This window comes from Brachionichthys hirsutus, unplaced genomic scaffold, assembly GCF_040956055.1.
Source record: "Brachionichthys hirsutus isolate HB-005 unplaced genomic scaffold, CSIRO-AGI_Bhir_v1 contig_866, whole genome shotgun sequence".
Taxonomy (NCBI): Eukaryota; Metazoa; Chordata; class Actinopteri; order Lophiiformes; family Brachionichthyidae; genus Brachionichthys; species Brachionichthys hirsutus.
Genome location: NW_027180437.1, coordinates 93,118 through 115,711, shown reverse-complemented (window position 1 = coordinate 115,711; position 22,594 = coordinate 93,118). Strand labels below are relative to the sequence as shown.

Here is a 22,594-nt window from a genome sequence, read left to right as displayed (position 1 = left end):
AAATTAATTTTCACAACACAAAAACAGATCATGGGCCAGTACTTTATTTACATGCTGCAAAATATGAGATGCCTGCTTTCACTCTCATGACTATAACTAAGTGTCAACAGAAGACAGGAGGCTTTTATTTGTATGCCTAAATCCCTACATGCTTTAATTACTGGACTACCAAGCATTAAGTGGAAAAAATTCATCATTCAACATCTACTGACCTAGCGCACAAATAATCAGAGAGAGAATGAACAGGTTCATTAAATTATCAGAATGATTAAATCACTGAGCAAATAGAAAATGTATGATATAGTAAGAAAAATGCTGTAAAATATTATAGTTTACAATAATTATTCACATTCAAAGGCTTTACATCTCGATACATACACAACATGGCCCCTGAACATGACTTCAATCCAAATATGATCATATATTAGAATTTAAATAACACAGAATGAACTAGAGGCTAAACAATAGCCATCAAATAACCTTATACAAGAATAAAAATACAAAAACTGTATCCTAGTATCATTGCATTACTTGCTTCAGATTTTAATAATACATCATCTGTACATCACAGTTCAAGTCAGTTACAAGCCAGGTAGAGTATTTCATACACAATGTAACTGACTGCCATCGACTTGATTCGAACAATTTTTATAACTAGAGGGAAACACTTTTTCCGAGTGTTTACTCAAAATTATAGACAGATACAGCAATTTCATCGGTCATTTGGATCAGATAAGATATCCTTTTAACAGACATCCACCCACAACGAGCCCTGGGCCACAGGACCAGAGGTTCCTCTTCACCTATACTCCAGTCACACACACTGCACACACCGACTCAGCTGAAGAAAGAGGACCATTGAAAATTACCTCGGCGGAATAGGTCAAAGTTAAAACCATCACATTGCTAAAAAAAAGAAAAAAAAAAAAGGAGCGCAACTTGAATCAATTGAATTTCTATTTAGCCAAATGCCAGAAATTAAATAAATGGGCCAATGAGCCCATTCCGGCAGTTCTGCCAGACTACAGCTTCACTGCGATTGCTTCTGTGACTGCTAGATGAAGGCTTTCTGTTCAGCATGGGGTGGGTCAGCACATGTGATTGTGTTTTCAATAGGACGTACGGAAGATGAGCCAACTTCCCACCAGGAAGGAAAGTGAAGAATTCACACCATAAAAAAAAATATTCATTGGAGGGCACAGAACAGCCAAATTAGCCTATGTTTTCTACGGTTGACAATGCAGTCCAAAAAAATACCCACCTTTAATTTTGAATAAACTATATCTCCAGTGAGTGCCCTACGGGGAGAGAGAGAGAGAACAAATACGGCTGAGCCACAAAACTGGCCATGCAGGAAAGATAAGAAAGCTACGATTAGGAAGTACAAGCTAGTGGCATGTTTACCCACTCCTGTTAGCGATACATCCTCAGTAGCAGCAATGGAAGGCTCACACTCCTCCAGACATCGATCCAGAACCCTGTCTCTATGCAGAACCGCACTGGGCATTGCTACACCTTAATCGGACTGCAATATGCAAGTACCGAGAGATGCTTAAAAGAAATAAAACAACTCAAATATAGTAACATTTGGGCTTTGACAAAAATATGGAGGATTTAAATTGGGTAAATGTGGGAGACTGAAATCAGCTTACAGTATCTGTTACAACTATGTATATGCATTAGATGTGGGATCTGGCTACAGCTTGGACATACAATGGAGGATTAGGATGTGGCTTACGATGTCAGGATAGGCTCTGGTCGATAAAAGCTAGATTTCGTGTCACTGTATTATTGAAGCAGGAAACCAGTCCTTGCACTCGAGATAGTTCTAGCGGTACCCAAGCTTGTGTTACTCTACGGGACAAGCTTGACCCCCCCCCCCCCCCCCCTGTGCTGAATGTACAAAAAGCAGATGTGCATGGTGGCAGTCTTTTCATCCATACATGGAGAAATGTAATCGAAGCCTCACAGAGAGCACGAAGAACAAGCAAAGCAACCCTGAATCCAAATATTCTTTTTACTTTTCCCATGGTTCTACTCAGGAAAACAAACAAGGTCTAGATGCCAGCGTCTCTAAGAGTTTGTTTACATTGCGATGATGAAGGGCACTAAGGAGGGTGTTACTCTGCTCAGTGATTGGCCTCAGAGCTCGAGGGTGGCCACAAGAGGACTTGTGCTCCTATAGGCCTGGGTTTTGGTGCCTTTGATAGATCTTTCTCCACACTTCCTGGATCTTCTTGCACCACCTGTCAGCATTTCCGCTGGGGTCCATCAAATAGTATGTTCGATTAGGCTGCAAACACCAGGGAAATATATACACACATTTATTTATATACATAAAAACAAAATTAAAAATTGAGGAATCTCTGCTATACAAAAATGAACTGTTTTCTTGTACCGTGTGAACAAAGAACGTTTTGAAGTTCTTGGCTTCAGGTCGCAACTCTAGGGACCAAGGAATCTCCCCTTTTAGGACCTTGTTGACGGGATCCACGTAGTACAGGTGTGGTCCTTCAGTGAGAAGCAGCTGTCTCCGTCGTGCAAACAGACCCTGCAATGGTATATCACAAGCCTTGTAAGATGGGGTATACTTTCATACCGGTACTTCCCTATCCACAGCAGGGAATTCCCCTTTACTTCCATTATGCTAGCGCTGTAGTGTCGGAATTGACTTGAGCAATCTGATCATACATTCAAAACACAACTATTGTAATCTAGCCATCTGAAATGTTTTAATTTGTAAAAGCTCCTAAAAATAAAAAGATTACAATCATTGTTGTTTTTTTTAAAATATAGAAAGAATAAATAAATGCAAGCTAAAAAAAAATGAAATTCAAACACCTTCCGTTTATCCACTGGGCCCATTTTCATAATCAGGTTATTCTCCACAAACTGGTGCCTGTAAAAAACAAGTAGCAAGAAATGACTGACATCCCTTCCATTCCACTCATTAAATTCTCTGCTTCACGTAGCAGCACATTTTGACACTATTGAAACACGATGAGTTTTTTTTTTTTACCAGGGGTTTCCAGTGGTTTGTTTGTCCAGCAATAGTCGCTTCTCTTCTTCAGTGAACTGCAAATCCAGCTCAAAGGAGTTATTGTCCAAGTCATGGATGTACTGCTCAATGTTGCTGCTGGACCTCTGTGGGGGGGTCGATTCATGAGGTGACAGGGAGTGTGATGAACTGGACTGGGCCACCTGCATGTTGCTGAACTGGCTCAGGAGGTCATCGTACTGGAATGAGACACAACATTCACAAATGATAAGCTGAGGACCAATCATAGCTTGGGGGGGGGGGGGGGGGGTCCACACAATTCAAGAAGGCAGCACCCATAAGCTGAAAGAATATGCAGACTCCAGACAAAATGAGAATGTCCCGTACTGCAAGGGTCAGATCACAGATACCTTGCCAGAAATACACCCCCCTCCCCCAGAGCACACCTGGTGTGCACTGCTTTGCCATGTACCGAACTTCTAGCACATAAAACGTACAATAATCTGAACTTTTAAGCTCAAGGTGCAGTTTTCCATCATTTGTATTCGACTTATTTGTGAATGCAGCTTTGCGTCGCTGGGAAACGACGCTTCCCAGTCATACTACCACGTGTGTAACATCGCCGCTCCCTCATTCTAAAGAGATGCCTTACATTCCCGTAGCAGTCCTCATCATCCTCAGACATGGCTGGCAGGTAAGGGGTGAGCTTCGGGGGTGTCTGTAAGTGAAGGTCACTCCAAGAGATGGTGTCAAAGAAGGGGTGCTGCTTCAGAGGTTCGTACCCTCCCATCTCTTCACAGCCAATGCGCTTCGAAGGGTCCTGCGACTGATACAAAACACAGAAACGCATATATGACAGCTTTATGATACAACACACATGGAATAAACAACCAGCATAACACAATAATGTGACTACAGATAAGTAATTGCATTGATCAGCGATGAAGAAAGCCAAGTGGCCTTGCAGAAAACGCTGAGAACACAGAAGCCGACCATGAACTGGATGACCGAGTCCCCACAGACATTTCACTGTATCATATATCTAAAGACATAGTACTAGATGACCTACCAAAAGCTGTTTGACAAGATCCTTGGCTTTGGGGAAGAATTTTTCAGGAAATTCATACTCCAGTTTTATTATTTTCTGGAATATTAGGTACTCATTTCTAAAATGTATGGAAAAACAAGATGGAAAAAAAAAGATTATTAGGGAAGTACACCGTGGGTATGGGTTTCAAGATCACAACATTTTAATATTAAATGTATTCCAGCATTAGAAGTATCAAAATTTAGTAACACAAATACACATTATGAATAACAAACGCTTGTTTGAAACATGAATTAAGAAGGAATTGAACTGTGGCAAAATCACTTTAGTACTTACCCAGCTCTGAACGGTGGTAAACCAGCCACCAGCTGATAGATTATACATCCCAAGGCCCACAGGTCAGAACTTAAAACAACAAGAGAAATATAGCGTCACCTTTTTATCTGTCAAATGTAAAAACAGAACAATATTTGCACAATAAATACACATAATTACCTCTTGCAGGCTGATTTCTCCGTTAGCAGCTCTGGAGACACATACTGTGCTGTTCCAACAAAGGAGTTTGCTCTTGCTACCAAATGATTCAAACAAACAGTAAAACACATTAATAACATCACAAAGTTGATACCTAGAAAAATACAACATTTATATTTCTTATACGCATATTTGAACTCAGAACTAGAAGTGAAATCAGTGCGGTGATAATACCTAGTTTACTGTCTGACGATAATTGTTTTGCCGTCCCAAAATCTGTTATTTGGATGTGCATGTCTTCACTCAGCAGAATATTCTCTGGTTTCAGATCTCTAAAACGTGGAAAAAGTTTAAATATAATAAAGAAAACAACTGCATCACAGGGCTTTGAAATTATGCCAAGAGAAAACAAATACGGACTGAAAAATCAGTCTGGACCAAATAAAACAGCCTCTTACCTGTGTATTATCCCCTTGCTGTGCAAGTATTCTAGAGCACAAACTGTTTCAGCCGAGTAGAATCTAGTACAGGTCTCATCAAATGAACCAATTTTCCGTATGTATTTCAAGAGCTCCCCATTCTTAGCATAGCTGAGGCCAAAATCTATGATGTTAGTTAAGGAACACATATTACTGTATTACTCAGAAGAAAGGTTACAATGTCACCTACAATTAATTTAACATATTTTAACACAAAAACAACACGGCATGTGTTGGACAATTGTACTTGCTTAAGGATACACAACTTCTCATCATCTTGAAATGTGAAGTAGAGCTTGACGAAGAACGGATGATCTAGATTTGACATCAAATCCCTTTCTCTTTTCACGTACTGGGCTTTCTTTTCCTTCATAATGTGGCGTTTCTCTAAAATCTTAACTGGATGTAAAGAGAATAAAAAGTGAAGAAATAATTATAAGCATACAATGAGAAATCTTTGAATTTCGGTACAAAAGTTTCATTTGAACAAATCGGTGCGTTATTACTTACTTGCATATTCTTTCCCTGTTATCTGCTCCCTTGCCAAGACAACCTTTGACGATAAAAAAAAAAAAACAACAACAGAAAAACATCAAATCGCATCTTATACTCATACTGGAGAGAAAATCTAGTTATCCTTGTAACATCTGTCTTGTCAAATCACCTCAAATAAACTGATGACTCATCCAACAATCAAAAGAATGCTAACGTGTAGCAACATCTTCCCAACTATAATTCAAAGGTGGAACGCGAGTTACATACTGTTGAAAAGGAACCCTCTCCAAGGATCTTCCCGAATCTGAAATCCTCTGGCTTCTTCTTCCGTGGCTGAGGGACCTGGACAGCCGACTGTGTGCGGAGGTCTGAGCCCTGGCTGCTGGCAGACGTTCCAACAGCACGGGCTTGTGAGGTCGAGCCCTCCATGCTGGGACAGTGGCTACTGCTTGCGCCTGGGATAGCAAGTGGCGAGCAGGAGTCGGGGTGGTTTCTTACCATTGATGGATGCGAGCGGGAACAGATGACAACGTTGGGCTGAATGGGCACAACATCATACTAGAAGAGAAGAGCATTTAGAATGTGTCAGGCAACAAATATCCACGTTGACTCCTAAAGGAATATGAATTACTGTAGCACGCTGTTTAAACTGTAATATTCACTTTTAATTCACAAGACATTGACAACTGAAAACACACAACTCATCCCTTGAGGTTATTTTCTGTGCATTGATAACAAGTAGTTGAACGCTGTAAAAAAAACAGTAGAAAACAACAGTGCGAGCTAATCTAAATTTGTATCTATTATGATGAGCAAATGGGTTTTTTTTTATCATCCTGTAAGCCAAAGGATTTAGCAACTGCTTTGTTACCAAGCATCATAAATCACATACAGTATTTCTGAGATTTGGAGACTTCAATATTATTCAGAAAATGGGAACGAAATCAAACTCTCCCTTTCAATTTCATTAAAAAAAATTGGGAGACTGTTTGTTGCATTATTCTAGTGCAACCGTATAACGAAAACAAAATGTTGCACAACGCAAGAACTTGTCTAATGTATTCCATACATGTGGGTGCAAAACAGAAAAAAATACGGGATCAAATTTATACACATACATATTAGATCATTTCAGGGTCGCCAGCTTCACCAACTTTTAAGATATAATTTTATTTCAAGTGAGACCACTTGAGGAACAAAGTCTAATGTTGATAAGGACACACAGCAACTATTGAAGATGCCGCTTCTGGAGCCTGGTGGTCTCACTAGCTAAAGTTTAAGTTTACAAAGATATGTCAAAGTGACTACTTTCACGTGACAGTCGTGCTTACTCCCATAACTAAAAACAATGAGTTTCTATGAAGTGCTGATTCTGCTCAGCCATCAACTTCTTAACGCTCAGTTGGCCTAGCATTAGCTTCTTCTCATTCAAAACCAAGGTGTGGCCATTTAGCTCTTTTATCCAGACTTGACGGTATGGTTGACAGCCGGTCGCATAATTATCTGCTGACCAAACACTACTGGTCCAACTGCTTAATGGTTGATAGAAAATGCCAGCTAACATTCATCAAACGCAGAGTTCCTGGGTAACAACAGGCCTGTGCGAACTTTCCTTGCTAACTGTAGCCCGTTAGCAAGCTAATGTTAGCTCTCGCTGTCTTATCAAATAATGCCGACCATCATCGACGGCGAGTCATAAACTTGACGCTAACAGTCACTCAATTAGCTAACGTTAGCAACCGAGATAAAAGAAGTCACTTCAAAACCTCGTGTCTTGTTAAAACAGTGTTACTGAATCATGTTCAAAGCGGACGGACCAGACAGATATTTGAAAATTGAAAGATATTGGACTGACATGCAGGCAACACAGCGATAACCTTAAAAAGCTTTCTTCCGACTACAGGTGGACCGCAATCAAGCTAACCCTAGCTTGTTAGCTAGCCGCAACACCGATCGAAAGCGCGAACATGTTCAGCTAACGTCAGCCAACCGATAAAGTGTGTAACCAAGGGAAAGGTTCACATCCCATGAGCTTAATGAGACACTGTGAAATGCTACATCTCCGCATTATGACTTGACGAAACTTTAAATAAAGCCATTAACTGGACGGGCTGATTCTTGCTAACATTAATGTTGTGTTAGCCAACATTAGCGCGCTAACATTGCTAGCGAGTCGTAGCGTTACCCAATATTTGTGTACGGCGTCGCTCCTCGGATGAAGGCCCCGACCTAACTATTTAACTACTAACAGCCGCCGCACCAAACATCTCCGACACGGGCTTCGAATCGCTGTTCAGCCCGAAGACGCAACACTTACCAGCTGACTTGTAGCTCTTGCCATGGGAGTTCTCCTTGAATATTTATTTGGAATAAAAAAATAATTAGAGAAGCTCCAGTAATGGCTGCCTCTGCGCCTTCATTTTCGAGCTGTGACGTCGTTCCACAACAATGTTACCGCAGGACAGCAGAGGAGACTCCCGCTGCGTCCGCCCCCCTCGCCACATTTACAACCCGCTGAACTTCTCTCACGATAAGCGCCTATTCAGGCAGCAGCAGTTGATTTTTTTCAGTTCGTTTTAGACTTTTAGTTAAGTTCATACACATTCTTGAAACTAATTTTATCTTTTGAAGACCCCCAAAGTCAAACGGGCCACGTGACCCTGACTTTTTCTTTTTTAAATGAAACCCTGTAATTAATACACTCGTAATTCAACGCGATTAGAAATATTGGTTTAATTAGCATGATTACATTTAGAAAGTATTTTTTGTATACAAGTTCAAAACTTGATGGCCTCAAATGGCCCTCAGTTTATCTGTGTCATGACCCCTGAAAAGCTTTCCAGTCCTTGTAGTAAAGGAATCTAGAGCGTTAGGATTTATTGTAACATTTTTATTTTGATTCTTCCTCTTCATCATGATGATGTTCTTGACTTGTGTCACTCCTTGTTTTTACATCTTCTCCTTCATCTTCATCATCCTTTGAGGAATCTGTATCTTCACTGGCATCATCATCCACAAGTGCACTAAAAGAGAAATTAACATTTGACTAATGTAGTAGCCACACACACAGAAAACAAACTGGCAAAGAACCGATATGGTCTGAGAATTTGTATTAATTTCCAAATGAAAAGGCTTAATATGTTTCGAATTTTAGCTAATGGTGTGTCACTTCGTGTGGCAAATACAAATTAACAGTACTTTTTTTTGACACAGTACTTCATGCACAAACTAGAAAAGGCTGAAAAAGGCCAGCTGTCAGCAATGGCATTTACTGGATCAGTATGGATCATTGAGTCTATATCTGTATCACAAGAAGATATTCAATCAGTGCATTTAAGAGATTAACTCTATGCGATTCAAGTTATAAACTGCTTACCATTGACGCCTGTTGAGATTCCCACATTCTCTTCCAGAGTTTACATCAAACGGATCTATAAACAAGACAAGTAGCGTTCAATAATTACATCAAAAATAATTACATCAAAAACTGATCTATTTTAGAGTTTCGAATTGTACAAGAAGACAAATCAACTCTATGGTTGGACATAAAAGACGTGTGTGATTACAACCCAAATCGCCTTTTCTGCTACAAAAATACACACGGTAGGACACAGATAGAACCCATTAATTTCTTCCCAATTTTTACCAAACTCCTCCTCCTCTGGTTTAGATGTGAGAAAATCCTTCTCTACAGACAGCAGCTCCTCCTCTGAGTGACAACCAGCATAGCGGTCCAGCAGAACTTTATTGAGATCCAGAAACACTGTCCCCCACTTGAATTTATTCAACAAGAGAACTGCTATTTCTTCAAAACCTGCAAAACAAGTTAAAGTATAAGCATGTTCAATGCCCTAACTTGAAAATGGGTTAAAAATAAAAGTCAAAATAATCAAGTGGAGAATTCCTGAGTAAAAAGCTCACCTACAATGCAGAAAGTGGCAGCAAAAGCTTCAACGCAAGACAGTTTGCAAGGCTTGCCATAGTTGACAGGGTTTGCAGCTACGAGGTATGGCAACAACCTGGGATGACTTCCGACCATTTTATTGAAAGGAGTCTCCTCCAGTTTGGCCCAGGAACAATCAATCACGGCTACTCCACTTTGAGCCACAATCTCTCTGTGCAAAAATGATCACAGAAAGTTTTCTTTAACAAATTATTTTATCATTGATTCACAATCATTATGTGTTACTATGATGAATAAACATATTCCCTGGACACTATCTATATAGTTGTATGGCAATAACTACACACCTGTCTGACGGCGTCACATATTTTGTACCCATTGGACTAAGTATGAGTCCATGAAATCGCTGACTGAGGCGCAGGTTGTGCACAAACCCCTTGCGTACCAGTTTTCTGCCGGTACAACGTTTGGGATCACAGTGACCCAGATCCCACATAGCAAGCGGGCATGGCAGTTTCACCTGAGGGGCCTCGGCTCCCTCCTCAAGGTGAAGACTTGCTGAAAAACACAGTGAGAGAGGAGAAAGTGCTCATAATGACGTTTCAACAATCTTATTCATGCACAGGGTCCTTCGACCTTCAGGGATTTAATTTTATTGTAGCTTTGCGACATTTGCTCAATTAAAATGATTTACAAAAAGTGTTTACATTTTGTTAAAATGGTGTAAATTAAATCGAAACAGAAGAACAAGGACAACAAACAATATTTTACCTGTTAAATAAATGTAAGTTTACTACATCAAGGTTTCATGAACCAAAATACTGGAATCGCATCTCTAAATCTATTCCACGTACTTCAAATAACCGATTGTCGTCTTTAGATTGATCATTTTAACAATTTACACAGGAAAACTACTGTTGTTTGCTAATAAGTTGTGATGCATTTCAACACAAACACATTTTTGAATTGAGATTTGTCGCTCTATCTTTACCTTCAAAGGCAGTGTGCATTTCTTCTGTAAAGGCTTCTAAGGTTTTCCCCTTCATTTTGTGCCTTTTGTGTTTGCTCTTGCTTTCAAGGCGCAGACATTTGTCGTTTTTCTTTCGTCCCATGTTGCAGCTAGCAGATAGCCACTTAGCTAAGATTACAAACTATCCTGAATGTTTACGTAATTTCCTTCGACGCTCGCTAGCTAGCGTTAGCTATTCCATAGACATGGCGTGACTTCAGAATTTACCTCGCAACATTTTTTTTGCGTACAATTCCAAATCAATGATTATAAAACAATAAATAACAGATAAAATGTACCCTATATTTTCATTTACATAATGTAAAAAATAGTTAATTCGTCATTGGCTACTTCCGTCTGACGAAAAGGGTGTCGTCACGACGCGCATGCGCACAGCTCATTCTTGTCACGTGATGTGTCGTTTGCTACAAAACAGGAAGTAAAGCTAGTCACCAGGAATGTCGTGCCTTTGCAGATGGATAAGCCCGTGGTTGGTCTACCTCTGCGTTTACAGTAAGCGCGTACACATTTCCTCCAGATTGCATTGTGGTGGTGAGTTTTAATTTGGCTGAGTCTGACTTCAGATTGTTGTTTATGCGCAGTGAACAATGGATTCGCTGGTAAAATAAAGATAGTAGAGGAGCCCAACACGTTTGGGTAGGTACAGCTAAAATATTTGACCGTCACTGTTATCATATGCCCCAGGTTTTCATCGTGTTTTGTATTTAGGTTGAACAATCCCTTTCTGGCTCAGGGAACCAAGCTGCAACCTAAAGTGACTCCTTCTCCTGTGTCTGGTAAAATAGATGAATATTAGCAGACATTAAATACCAAATTTCAAGTAATTATATGGTAAAATGCTCTAAAGGAGCGCCTTTAATTGGGAGATGTTGACTGGAACTTAATAGGTGAATCACTGAGTTTACTTATATCAACTTGATCTCTTCCTCAAGGTCCTGAACATCTTCATCGGCTTGCTGGGAGATGCTTCAGTTACATGGAGTCGACGTGAGTATTTCTATCAATATCACGTGATGTGCGATCCCTTCTGTTTGCGCTGGTTCCCTGTAACAACTTTGTCTTTCGAAAGTGATTATTAAACTGGTGCATGTTGCGTCAGAGTACCGCCTGACGTGGTTTATTTGTGTACCTGTTTAATCTTTGCAGCTATAAATATGAATTATGTCCATTTCACAACGTTACCCAACATGAGCAGTCGTTTAGGTGGAACGCCTACAGTGGGATACTGGGGTAAGAGATTTACCATGCGCTACTTATAGTCATCTTTAGTGTATGAATTCAATGAACTGTGGACAGGTTTTAAGAGCAGGTGTTGTTTGCTCCTAACAGAATCTGGCAGGAGTGGGAAATGGTGAACAATACTTTCACAGGCATGTGGATGAGAGATGGGGATGCCTGTGGAACCAAAAGCAGGGAAACAAAGGTTTGTTGGATTTTAAATGTTGTAATGTTCCTTTTAGCTAGAAAAGCACGCAGACCTCCGCCATGCTGGATCTGAATCCGATGAAATTCGGTGGTGAGACAGAGGTATCCACCCTACACCACTGTGTCCAATTCCATAAACATCACTCAATTGTTATTGAGGAACAAGTTTTGAAGCTCCGTTGACTGCAATGATCCTGAAAATTTCAAAGTGATCCAGAATACAGGATCTCTTCTGGATCGTCATCAAATTTAACAATCTGTTCCTGGTAAGATTCCCATCATTTTCTAAAAATTTCATCAAGATCCATCCAGGACGTTTTGAGTTATCTTTCTAACAGACGGACGACAGACAAACAAACGTCGGCAAAAACATAACCTCCTCGGTGGAGGTAATTACTAAACAATATTTGGAAGCTTAGTGACTTAAATTCATGCATTTCTGGAAATGGAACACCTATTTATGACAAACATCAGTCAGTGATGAATGAAATTCAAGTACATTCAACACAAGATCATCATTGCAGTGAATTCAGCAATAAGAATAGTGGAATATTTAGTGTGTGACTTGTTTCTCATGATTCCATAGGTTAGTCTCGTCTGCGGCGCAAACAACAAGCTTGCTCAAGTCTCAGAGCCCAGCACTTGTGTGTACTCGCTCATCTTTGAGACTCCACTTGTTTGCCATCCACATTCTCTTTTAGGTAAGACGGAACCATATAATACACTTCAACAGGGTGTTTCAGTATTGATTGTATTTTTTGTTTGTTTTTAATAATTTGTATGCTGTTTGAAGTGTACCCAACATTAAGTGAGAAACTGCAACGAGAATGGGATGAAGCCGAGCAGGCGAGCTATGAAGGTCTTATTACGGAGCAGGTGAAAACCAGTTTGGAGAGATAAAATGGTACAGCTCATATTAAGTTTGTGTTTTCCTCTAACAAAGTGTTTTCTGCAGGGATACAACAAACTTCTAAGGGATATTTTTGATCATGCTGGTCTCCTGAAGAGCCAGAAAAAGATTAGCCTGTCAGAGGAAGCAGCCGAATCAGAAACGCACGACTCTTTACAGAAATGTACAGAGGTGTGTACATTTATGTTCCCTTCTAAGTATTGTCTCAAAAAGAATGCACAAATCATTACAATGCCCCTTAAAATATGACTTTATATTATCCACGCAGGATTTCCAAAAACAAAGAAGAGAGATCGAAAGACTGCGGGGTCTGCTCACTGAACACAATATCTCTTTTGATTCAAAGCAAGGTAAGCGAAACAACTAGACTGCCTTCACTCTTTGAAGCTTCATGCATGGTATGACTTTAATTGTACGTAACATGTTTTGCCGTGTCGTAGAACTAACGACTACAGTCAGCTTGACCGTTCAAGATCAACACCTGAGGGGAGACGATGGCCGTTTCAATACGCAATGAACATCTTCTGATCAATTTCGTGTGGATTTCCTGGAAAATATCACCAGTGTTTCCCTAAAGGTTCATTCTGAACTCATCTTTCATTTCTAAATTCTCAGACGTTTACAGAACTTTTTAAGAAGTTGGAACATTTTGTTGGGTCTCTCCGGGACTTCCATCAGAAAGGCCCTGATTGCTGCAATTAAACTCAGAATATAAATGTACAAAAAAAAGACGATACCGTGAAACATGAAATATATCGTCTTTGTACATTTTCAGCCGAGTGTATTTAAAAAAATCGTCTCCTTCTGCTTCATTTATGTATCACACAGCCACAACGGCCGGACATTGTTTATAACAAGACAAAGCATTGTATTAAATCATTTTAAAATATTTTAACAGACTGAGTGATATTATCATGCCTCTGACTTGACACATCATTTACATTTTGGCACGTGTATTAGTGTATTTTTTAGAAATCCAGGACGATGCTACCACTTCAATTATGCAAATAAAGACTGGAGTTTCACTGAAACATTTGTCTGAATAGTCAACATTTATTCTTGTAGTCCAGGGGGTTTATATAATCTCCGATCCTGCAGCTACTTAACTATATAGCTGCGGTATACCTGCTTTTGGCATTGTAAATACAGATTATTTACTAGATCAAAATGCTTTTATTACTCTGAACCGTTGAGCTGATGAGGAAAGTAACTCAATGACTTGACATTATGGGGCTTTGACAGGTCCAAACATGTCTCAACTCAAACATTCCTGAAGCCCGTTTCTCCATCTGGTTTCTCAACAGTCGATATCGTGATAGTAGGAGCAGACCGTCCTCATAATTTAGTGTTTGGAGAACATCAAATCGGTTACCGTTTCCTTGGCAGCGCTGTAACATGTCACAAATAATAGTTTCATATTTTAGATTTTGGTGACTGATTACTGCTTGATAACAATTTCATTACCTGAGAAAGAAAAAGTAAATGGCGACCTGAATAAACTAAAAAAAAACGAGAGCCCACAGCACTGCTGATTTAATTAAGCCTGTTTTCCACAAGTTCTTGTTAAATGTTTTGATCATTGCTTGCTACGGGAGCAGTACTCCGGGTCATCAAACACGTTCCAGTTTTTGGTGGGGGGGGGTCCTTCTGTGATGGAGGTGCATTCAGGAAAGCAGCTGAATGACTTCCCTGGCTCTGTGCGACCTCTGCTGGACAGCGGCGTCCTCTGGAGCCCGTCCCGACTCCTCTACCAGGGCTAAGGCCTTCTGCACCGTGGTGTTTATGGCTCCTCCACGAAGCCCCTCCAGGTACTGCAGCAGCACTGAAAACTTGTCCTCTGGAATCTGAACACGATAACGCATTGAATCTAGTTATTTCACATGAATAATTATCTCTGACCGATAATCCAAGTCTTGCACAAAACTTTTTAAAGTTTTCTATCATACAAAGAACAGCCATTAAACCGTGCTATAAAAACATAGCACGGTATAATTTTTTTTAATCAGATTTAAGACGAGAGTGTAAATGAAACTAATCAAAGAGGACAACAGACAAACTCCCTTGATCTAAACCACTGCTGAGAGAAAAACACACACTTCCATCATCACACAGGGTAACTCTACCTTGTCTGAGTCAAACATGTGCTGCAGCAACCACGTCTGCCTCGTCTTCTGGAATTTCCACTCTGTGCGGTTTTCAGCCCAGCTGTGAATGAAAACAGCAGTGGGCTTGTGGGTGGGGGGGGCTGCAACATTTCACCAGTGGACTACTGTGAAAGCAGATACTGCGTAGATGTCTGTTGTTTGTAAAATTCTGAAAGTATTTCTTCTTGATGAGACCATTAGTTGCATGCATGCAACTGGATTGCTTTTTTTAGTTTCCATATATTTTGTCCTTCCGAGCATAGAAGATGAGGCAGTGAAACATTTCATAGAGCAGCTCTTACCAGGTGAGGTAAACCAAGGCCTGCCGAGGAGCAGTTGGGGCAGATCCTTCCGTTTTCTCCGGCAACTTTCCCTCCGCTTTAGCCCTCTTCTTCGCTTCTTTTTTCAAGATCTTCTTCATCTTCCTCTCCAGACTCCGCCTCTCCTCTGGGCTCAAGTCCCCTTCTCCCTCCGGCACAAGCTCCTTCTCCGGGCGATGCAGCGAATCGGAAACCTGTGCAGGCACACGTAAAACAAAGACCCCGTAGATTTAAAAAGGATCTTTCTTGGGTGAAACCGTGATCAAACATCCCTCCTTGTGCCTCATTAGTTTGACATTTACCCTCTAAAAAGATAAATGTGATGTTGTTCTGCAGCACTTCCTGTTACAGCGCAGCTATGAGGAAAATCTGCTGAACCTACAAACTTATGCGGTTAGCGTCATGCGCATTTACGCTGTCGTGAATTTTGCAACATCCCTTCAGCTCCGATGCAGAATCCCAGCACACGTTAACTAAAACTCTCCAAACTCAGCCCAAGTTAATGACTGCGTGTAACTCCCTGGGGTTAAACAAGTTAAACAAGGGACTCTGTATGCTCCCTGATTTAATGGACCTCAGTCTGCACGATGTAAAAAAAAAAAAAAAAAAAGGAAGAAGGAGGGGATGGGAGGGGGAGGAAAAGATTCTGATCACACGGCCACAAACTCATTCTGCAAGTATGCTGTGAGTGGGAGAAATACAGAAGCCCTTCATTGTGAGCCATCATGTCCAGACAGTGAGCGTCGATCTGCAGCATCGGTCGAGGGATAGCAAGAGAAGACAAGGAGGTGATGAAAGCAAAAACATGGTAGGTGTTACTATCGCTCAACAAGGATATTTGATGGCAGAAAGTATTCATTTATGTTTTTTTTAAGAGTTATGTTACCGCCCAGTTAGGTTAGATTTGTAGCTCAAATCTGAGGAAGGAAATGTGTGTGAGGACGTGATCTCATCCCTGGCTGTTGTCTCTTTTCTTTTCCAGTCTAATAAAAGCTTGACCTCACCCACTGAGAGAAGCACCGCAACTCCGTTCTTCGACAACTCCACCATTATGGAGAGCTCCGCTTCGTCTCCGTACGGGTTGGACATAATTGCTGCCAATGACATCACCTCCAGCGCGAACTACGTCTACAGCTTCTGGGCTGGGCTGGGCTTTGTCGCAGGCTGCTTCCTGCTCTACAGCTTCTACCGCAACTACCGAACCCAAAGACGGCTCGCCCGGCTTGACTGCCTGCTCTGGGCCTTTTGTGGCGTTCAGCTGCTGCTGCTGCTCCTCTCCCTCCATGCTGTAGCGCACAGGCCCAACTACCTGAAGACCACCGGTTTGGGCTGTGCGGCTCTCTCCTTCGCCATTAACACGGCCTCGCTGAGCGGCCTGCTGATCTTAGTGCTTATAGCATACGTCCTAACTCTGGAGCCCCCGTCCCACGCCCTCCTGAGGAAGCCTCGGATCTGTGGGGCCCTGGTGATCCTGGTTTCTGTCCTGATTTCTCTGCTGCTGGCTGGGCTTCGTGGACCCCGTAACGGTCTGCAGGAAGAAGCCGTTTGTTTTATGGACCTAGTTAGTGCTGGTGTTTTGTATGCAGCTGCTAGGTTGTGCCTGGCTTTTCTAATCCCATACATCCTTCAACTGGGACTCCTGATAGGTGGCTGTGTCCGGCAGTGGAAATCCAAGGGCCGTTTCCTCTCTGGCTTCGTGGAAGGACCCACGTTTCTCACCGTTACAGTGGTCCTGTTTTTCTGCCATCTCTTCTACAGCGTGACACTGGTGAGAGGAGCAACTCTCGAGAAGCAGGGGCTGAGCCATCGCGAGCGAGCGTTTCTGAGCGTGGCCGAGTTCGTGCTGTTCTCAGGGAGCAGCTTTAGCCTGCTGCTCGTGCTGTTCCTGCATGTACCGAGTCGCGACAGCCTCTACAGAGTGCTTAGGCAGCTGAGGGACTGCTGTCGAAGAACGGGCCACGTGAAGCCCAATAGAAACATTATAGCGCCCCACATGGAGATCGCAGACACCCTGCAGGACATAGAGTCATAGAGAATATGATAGAACTCGCCTGATGCCTTCAGTGACCTTGGATTTCTGATTTATTATTTTCTACAGCAACATTTTAAATGCTTTTGCTGTCCATTTTACTCTCAAGTGACAGAATGTGTTTCTACATATGTGCATTCTTATTTTTACTATCTCTATAGACTGAAAGTTTGTTTATTTTTATCTTACGAAAGTATTTTGCCGTGTTAATGTTCCTACACGCACTGTTAATATGTTTATATATTTGTTATAAATAAATATGAATAAGGCTATTTTGTATGTTTTGAACCAGCTCTTGAACACATCTGTTTGGAAGGTGACTCTTTCCGTTAATCTAATTTGCCCAACAGTTCATCGAAGCAAAGTGTGTGGAAAAAAGGCTTCATCTTCCAGAATGTCCCGTAGGAAAATATTGGTCAAGGAAGAAAGTCAAGATTCCAAATTCGGCCTATTCCTTCAGTCAGTATAAAAGAACCAAGGCAACCAATAAAAGAGTTAACATGTGTGCTCTCCAGCTCCTTCCAGGAAGCTGTTGGACACCAGTACATGGAATCACAGAACTGCATGGATCACATGCATCAGTGGCACAAAACCAGGGGCCAGGCGGAAAATTAAGACGGGGGCCAGGTTACATAAGATACTGGCATGGTGTGAAAAGCCAAACCTCATTCACACCGTTTAAAAATCATTCAGCTGTAATACTACACCTTTAAATGCCATTCAAGTGAAAGCAGTACAAAGACAATGTAGCTAAAGTTAGGAAACTTCATTGTGTTTTTTCCGTAATATATGACTTTATGTCACAGCATGTTTGTAAAATTTTTGGGGAGGGGCATCAAAATGCAAGCCATTTGTGAAATGTTCCAAACACCTGATTGGATCATTCCACAGGTAAAAAAAAAAAGAGGTTAGCTGCAAACAGGTGATTTTAAATTCCTCCAAGAAGAATTGAAGAAAGAAGCGAATCTCTAACAGTTTTTACCAAGTCATGGGCGACATGCTGTCTGTGCTACAGAATCCAAAATGTTAGCAGCACAAAGTTCAGAAGCCAGCCTCCGTGATCGCATGGAGCCGGTGGCATTAATGCTGACGGGTACATAAAGGTGACGGAACGACAAACGCTGCCAACCGGGTGACGTCATTTCAGAGAAGTCCGCGTTTATTCCAGTGAGTCAAAGACGCCGCTTTCTGTTGCATTACGACAGCGTGGCTTCAGGGTCAAAGAGTTCAGGCACTGAACTGGCCCGGATCCTGTACCCCCCAATGAAGCTGTCTGGAGCACCGTGAAGCCCCAAATATGACGATTGGACATCTGGGACTGCTGAGCAAGAGAAGTTGGCGTTCTCTCTCAACCAATGGCCGAGTGTTCTTACAAGAAAAGAAAAAAAAGAAGTGCAAAGAGGCTGAAAACAGAATTATCCCTGCCTGCCCTTCATCTTGTTTTGTGTAAACACACTGGCAGCCTGTCTCTGCACCCTGACTCCCATATTTATATATTTGAACATTCTACAATCGTAATCGTGTTCACATTTCAGTGACTGGGTAGAATGCATGTCCAAATTAAGTAGAATTATCCACGCAATGACATAATTCTACGCCAGAATGCAGGGATGTTCAATGCGACTGCTTCCTGTGTTGCTAATTCACTCGCGCTATGATTAAAGTTGCACAACAGTTTGGATAATATATATACATATATTATTAGTTTGTGTTTGTTGTGCGTCCGTGCCTGCATTGTGCGTGCGCTTCTCGCCGTTAAGTGGTGGGTGGCACCACAACACTGCCGGAGATTTACCGACACCTGATTTCACAGTCACCAAAGACAGAGCAGGGAGGATTAGAAGGATGGCAATGCTGTTAAACGAGAGTTTAAGGTAAGTGCAAGTTGCGTTTATCAAGGTTGGAAAGTCAGAAATGTATTTATGTCAAACTTCATGACTTTTAGGGTCTAAAATGAAAGATGGTGTTAATTTTACCAATAATTTCAGTCACGCTCGTTCCAAAGCAACTACAGCATAACGGTAGCTACTTTGTTTTTGCATTTTGCACTGTTATGCCTTGCTTAGTCGACAGTTGAGACGTGTCAAGAGGAAAAAGTGAGAGAGAAAATGAGAAAAGGATTAAACAAAGGTCCCCTATCGGATTTGAAATGGCTACATCGCCGTTTATCCTGATGCCCTGAAAGCTTTCCTTTATCTGGTTGGCCCCATTGTGACAATTATGCATCCGCAAAAAGGTGCACTTCACCGCCATCGCCTTCAAATCTGCAGAAAATGCAAATCTAATCTCATTCACTGATAATGTAGACAGAATTTACCCTCATTGAGTATTCAGTCACACCAAGTCTCGAGAGGTTTGAAAACAAATTTACGGCCTGACTTGCATTCCTTTCTCTCTTGAGCAGACTGGCCATCAAATGAAATATAGGACACCCCGGAAAACAAGAGGAAACACATGGAAGAGCAGACCCCTCGGGGGCTCCAAGCAGCATGAACGATGGCAACTTAATGCAAGGGCAACGCAAAAGTGGACCGGACATGACAATGTACATGGGCTACAGAGTCATCTCCGAGTATAACTTGACGCTCCAGCTGAACAACACAGAGTTTGCAGTCGTCTCGGATTTCCTGCAGACGGACTCGGAGAGGAATCGGCATTACGTCATTAGCCTGCTCCTCTCCAGCCTCTACACGATATTCCTGTTCCCGGTTGGCTTCGTCGGGAACATCCTCATCTTAGTGGTCAACCTGGGCCACAGGGGCCGCATGTCGGCCCCCGACCTCTACTTCGTGAACCTGGCCATCGCTGACCTCACCCTTGTGGCCGACTCGGTGATCGAGGTGTTCAACCTGAAGCAGGGATACTACGATTTGGCCGGCCTCTGCACCTTCATGAACCTGTTCCAGCAAGCGAACATGTACAGCAGCGTCTTCTTCCTCACCTGGATGAGCTTTGACCGGTTTGTCGCCCTGACCGGCTTCATGGGTCGCAGCATGCCTCGCGCACGCCTCAGCTGCTGCCTCATCTGGATCTCCTCGTCCCTGTTCACGGTGCTTCCTTTTGCAATAGCTCAGGGGCAGCACGCCGGGGAACTCCACTTCTGCTTTGCCAACGTGACCCAGATCCAGTGGCTGGAGGTGATGCTGGGGTTCTTGCTGCCTTTCTGCATCTTGGGCCTGTGCTATTGGCGAATAGGACGGGTGCTCCGGCGGAGCCAGAGGGACGGAGGCGACCCGAAGCGGAGGCCTCACAGACAGAAAGCACTGCGGATGATCGCGGCGGCTGTGCTAGTCTTCTTCCTCTGCTGGCTCCCAGAGAACGTGTTCATAAGTATACATCTAATAAGAGGCGACACAGATGGCGGCACGCTGTGGCACGACTACCCCCTGACGGGCCACGCCGTCAGGCTAGCCGCCTTTTCTAACAGCTGCCTCAATCCGCTGATCTATAGCTTCCTCGGTGAGACCTTTCAGGATAAGCTGAGGCTTTTTCTCCATCAGAAACGCAAACGGGCTTTGCTGCACAGGCCGGCCTCCAGAAAATCTGTCTTTGTACCATCTGCAAACACGTGCATGACATGCAACATGCAACAGACTAAGGCAGTCCCCATTTATGAGCTCTGACATCCCATCCACAACTCGCTACGCTCCCCACAAGTTAATATCAACAGCATACAAGAGGTCTTACAACAGATTACAACATCTCTGTACTATGAGTGTAAACATTGTAATTAATAATGGACAATGGATAAGCAAGGATTCCATATGTTTTGGGGACACTTTCATTGAATAAGTTATTTAAAACTTTCTTACCTCCATTTGCTGTTCCATCTGTTTTTGTTTCTTTTTATGTTTCTTCTCCTTTCTCTGTTTTTTATCAGCTTTTTTCACTGTTATAAGAGGAACTTCCGCTGGGATCTCCTGTATTTAATAAACATGTATTACAACATCTCTGTACTATGAGTGTAAACATTGTAATTAATAATAGACAATGGATAAGCAAGGATTCCATATGTTTTGGGGACACTTTTATTGAATACGTTATTTAAAACTTTCTTACCTCCATTTGCTGTTCCATCTGTTTTTGTTCTGCCTTTTGTTTCTTTTTACGTTTCTTCTCCTTTCTCTGTTTTTTATCAGCTGTTGTCACCGTCATGTGAGGAACTTCCACTGGGATCTCCTGGATTTAATAAACATGTATTACTAGTATTCTATTTGTATTTGATAACATTTTTATGGCATCTAGAACTGGAATTGGCCACGACTTACCTCAACTTCCCTCTTTTTCTTTTTCACTTTAGTTTCCATCACATCTTCCACATTGACCTCATTGGAAATTGTGCTCAATTTTTTCCTTTTAGACAGAATTGTGTCCGGTTTCAAAGACTTGTCTTTGGCCATGAGTTAATTCAGTCCTACAAACAAAAATCACATGCATGTTATTTAAGAAAAACACAACCAATCAGAAAGAAAAATGTCAACTTGAACAAAGAGTCTTTGCGAATGTACTTTTTGAGTACTACTTCTATCTATTGGGCATTTCTTCCGCAGATACACAGACACAAAACATATGCTGTATTAAATGGACAGATGCTCGGATATTCGGAGTGTTTCCGTATCGTTGTATTACACTGCAAAACATATATTTATGTCTACTTACTTGAACTATTAGGGAAAATTCTGAAGCACTGTGCCATGAGCTGCAATCAAGCATGGAAACCCAACCAGGAAGTGATGTAGTTTAGAAGAGATGTGATTGGTGGACGGCTGCGGCTGCTTCAAGGGCCGTCGGACACTTATATCACGATGTAGGTTAAAGCGTATTTGATGAAGGAGATTGATATATAGGGTAAAAAATAACATGCTGTTTGTAATGAATGGCACCAAATACTTTTTACAAAATAATACTGATATTATATTTGTATATTTTTGCTTAATAGAGTTAATGTTGCAATATCTATGGCGTGGTATCAGAGTGTCCTCTGGTGGTGGAACAATTCAACGTTCTACGGTGACACCGGAAGAACTTCAAGGTTGTACAACAATGTGTTACATTGTTACATGACCCCGGCCGACGTGAGGTTGATAAGAAAGCCTTCGGTTTCTTGACCTTTCGTCGTGTTTTTCTAGGATGATCAGTCGTCCGATATGTCTGTAACACTCAGACGAGCTGCAGTCGGTCCGCTACGTAATGTTTTCTGTCGGGGACTATTGATTCATGACGCCATTTCGACAGTGAGGTGAGCATCTTATTTATTAATGATCAATCTTATAGAAAGCGTATAATGTCCCGCTTTTAATAGTCTCTTCGTTGCGTGCAATGTTTTCATGTTGTAACT

The 22,594-nt window shown here is 41.9% G+C and overlaps 4 protein-coding genes and 1 pseudogene across 5 annotated transcripts; 2 read left to right on the top strand and 3 right to left on the bottom strand.

Annotated features, from left to right (window-relative positions):
- On the bottom strand, positions 1-7,835 carry LOC137914918 (3-phosphoinositide-dependent protein kinase 1-like). Its single transcript, XM_068758406.1, has 15 exons — positions 7,812-7,835; positions 5,762-6,052; positions 5,510-5,552; positions 5,261-5,398; positions 4,979-5,123; positions 4,755-4,852; positions 4,542-4,617; positions 4,383-4,451; positions 4,068-4,164; positions 3,651-3,824; positions 3,020-3,237; positions 2,842-2,899; positions 2,399-2,551; positions 1,262-2,293; positions 1-841 (listed from the first exon to the last, which is right to left on the bottom strand). The coding sequence occupies exons 1-14, from the start codon at positions 7,833-7,835 to the stop codon at positions 2,180-2,182; spliced, it is 1,698 nt and encodes a 565-aa protein (XP_068614507.1). The 3' UTR covers positions 1-841; positions 1,262-2,179.
- A 379-nt stretch (positions 7,836-8,214) lies between these two features.
- On the bottom strand, positions 8,215-10,715 carry LOC137914925 (18S rRNA aminocarboxypropyltransferase-like). Its single transcript, XM_068758412.1, has 6 exons — positions 10,390-10,715; positions 9,746-9,956; positions 9,416-9,609; positions 9,141-9,308; positions 8,871-8,925; positions 8,215-8,517 (listed from the first exon to the last, which is right to left on the bottom strand). Exons 1-6 carry the CDS (start codon positions 10,508-10,510, stop codon positions 8,385-8,387), a joined length of 882 nt encoding a protein of 293 aa, XP_068614513.1. The 5' UTR covers positions 10,511-10,715; the 3' UTR covers positions 8,215-8,384.
- Positions 10,716-10,836: 121 nt separating this feature from the next.
- On the top strand, positions 10,837-13,794 carry LOC137914910 (N-acetylglucosamine-1-phosphotransferase subunit gamma-like). Its single transcript, XM_068758397.1, has 11 exons — positions 10,837-10,920; positions 11,010-11,064; positions 11,137-11,204; positions 11,361-11,415; positions 11,575-11,658; positions 11,758-11,851; positions 12,440-12,554; positions 12,647-12,729; positions 12,809-12,934; positions 13,032-13,113; positions 13,204-13,794. The coding sequence occupies exons 1-11, from the start codon at positions 10,866-10,868 to the stop codon at positions 13,278-13,280; spliced, it is 894 nt and encodes a 297-aa protein (XP_068614498.1). The 5' UTR covers positions 10,837-10,865; the 3' UTR covers positions 13,281-13,794.
- A 2-nt stretch (positions 13,795-13,796) lies between these two features.
- Positions 13,797-21,938, bottom strand: LOC137914911 (uncharacterized protein C7orf50 homolog). Of its 2 annotated transcripts, XM_068758398.1 has the most exons (7): positions 21,916-21,938; positions 21,525-21,670; positions 21,316-21,435; positions 21,069-21,176; positions 15,210-15,421; positions 14,887-14,968; positions 13,797-14,607 (listed from the first exon to the last, which is right to left on the bottom strand). In XM_068758398.1, exons 2-7 carry the CDS (start codon positions 21,654-21,656, stop codon positions 14,428-14,430), a joined length of 834 nt encoding a protein of 277 aa, XP_068614499.1. In that variant the 5' UTR covers positions 21,657-21,670; positions 21,916-21,938; the 3' UTR covers positions 13,797-14,427. The 2 variants fall into 2 exon arrangements, with proteins under 2 accessions (XP_068614499.1, XP_068614500.1); XM_068758399.1 differs by lacking the exon at positions 21,069-21,176.
- On the top strand, positions 19,746-20,971 carry LOC137914930 (G-protein coupled estrogen receptor 1-like; annotated as a pseudogene).
- Positions 21,939-22,594: the final 656 nt, after the last annotated feature.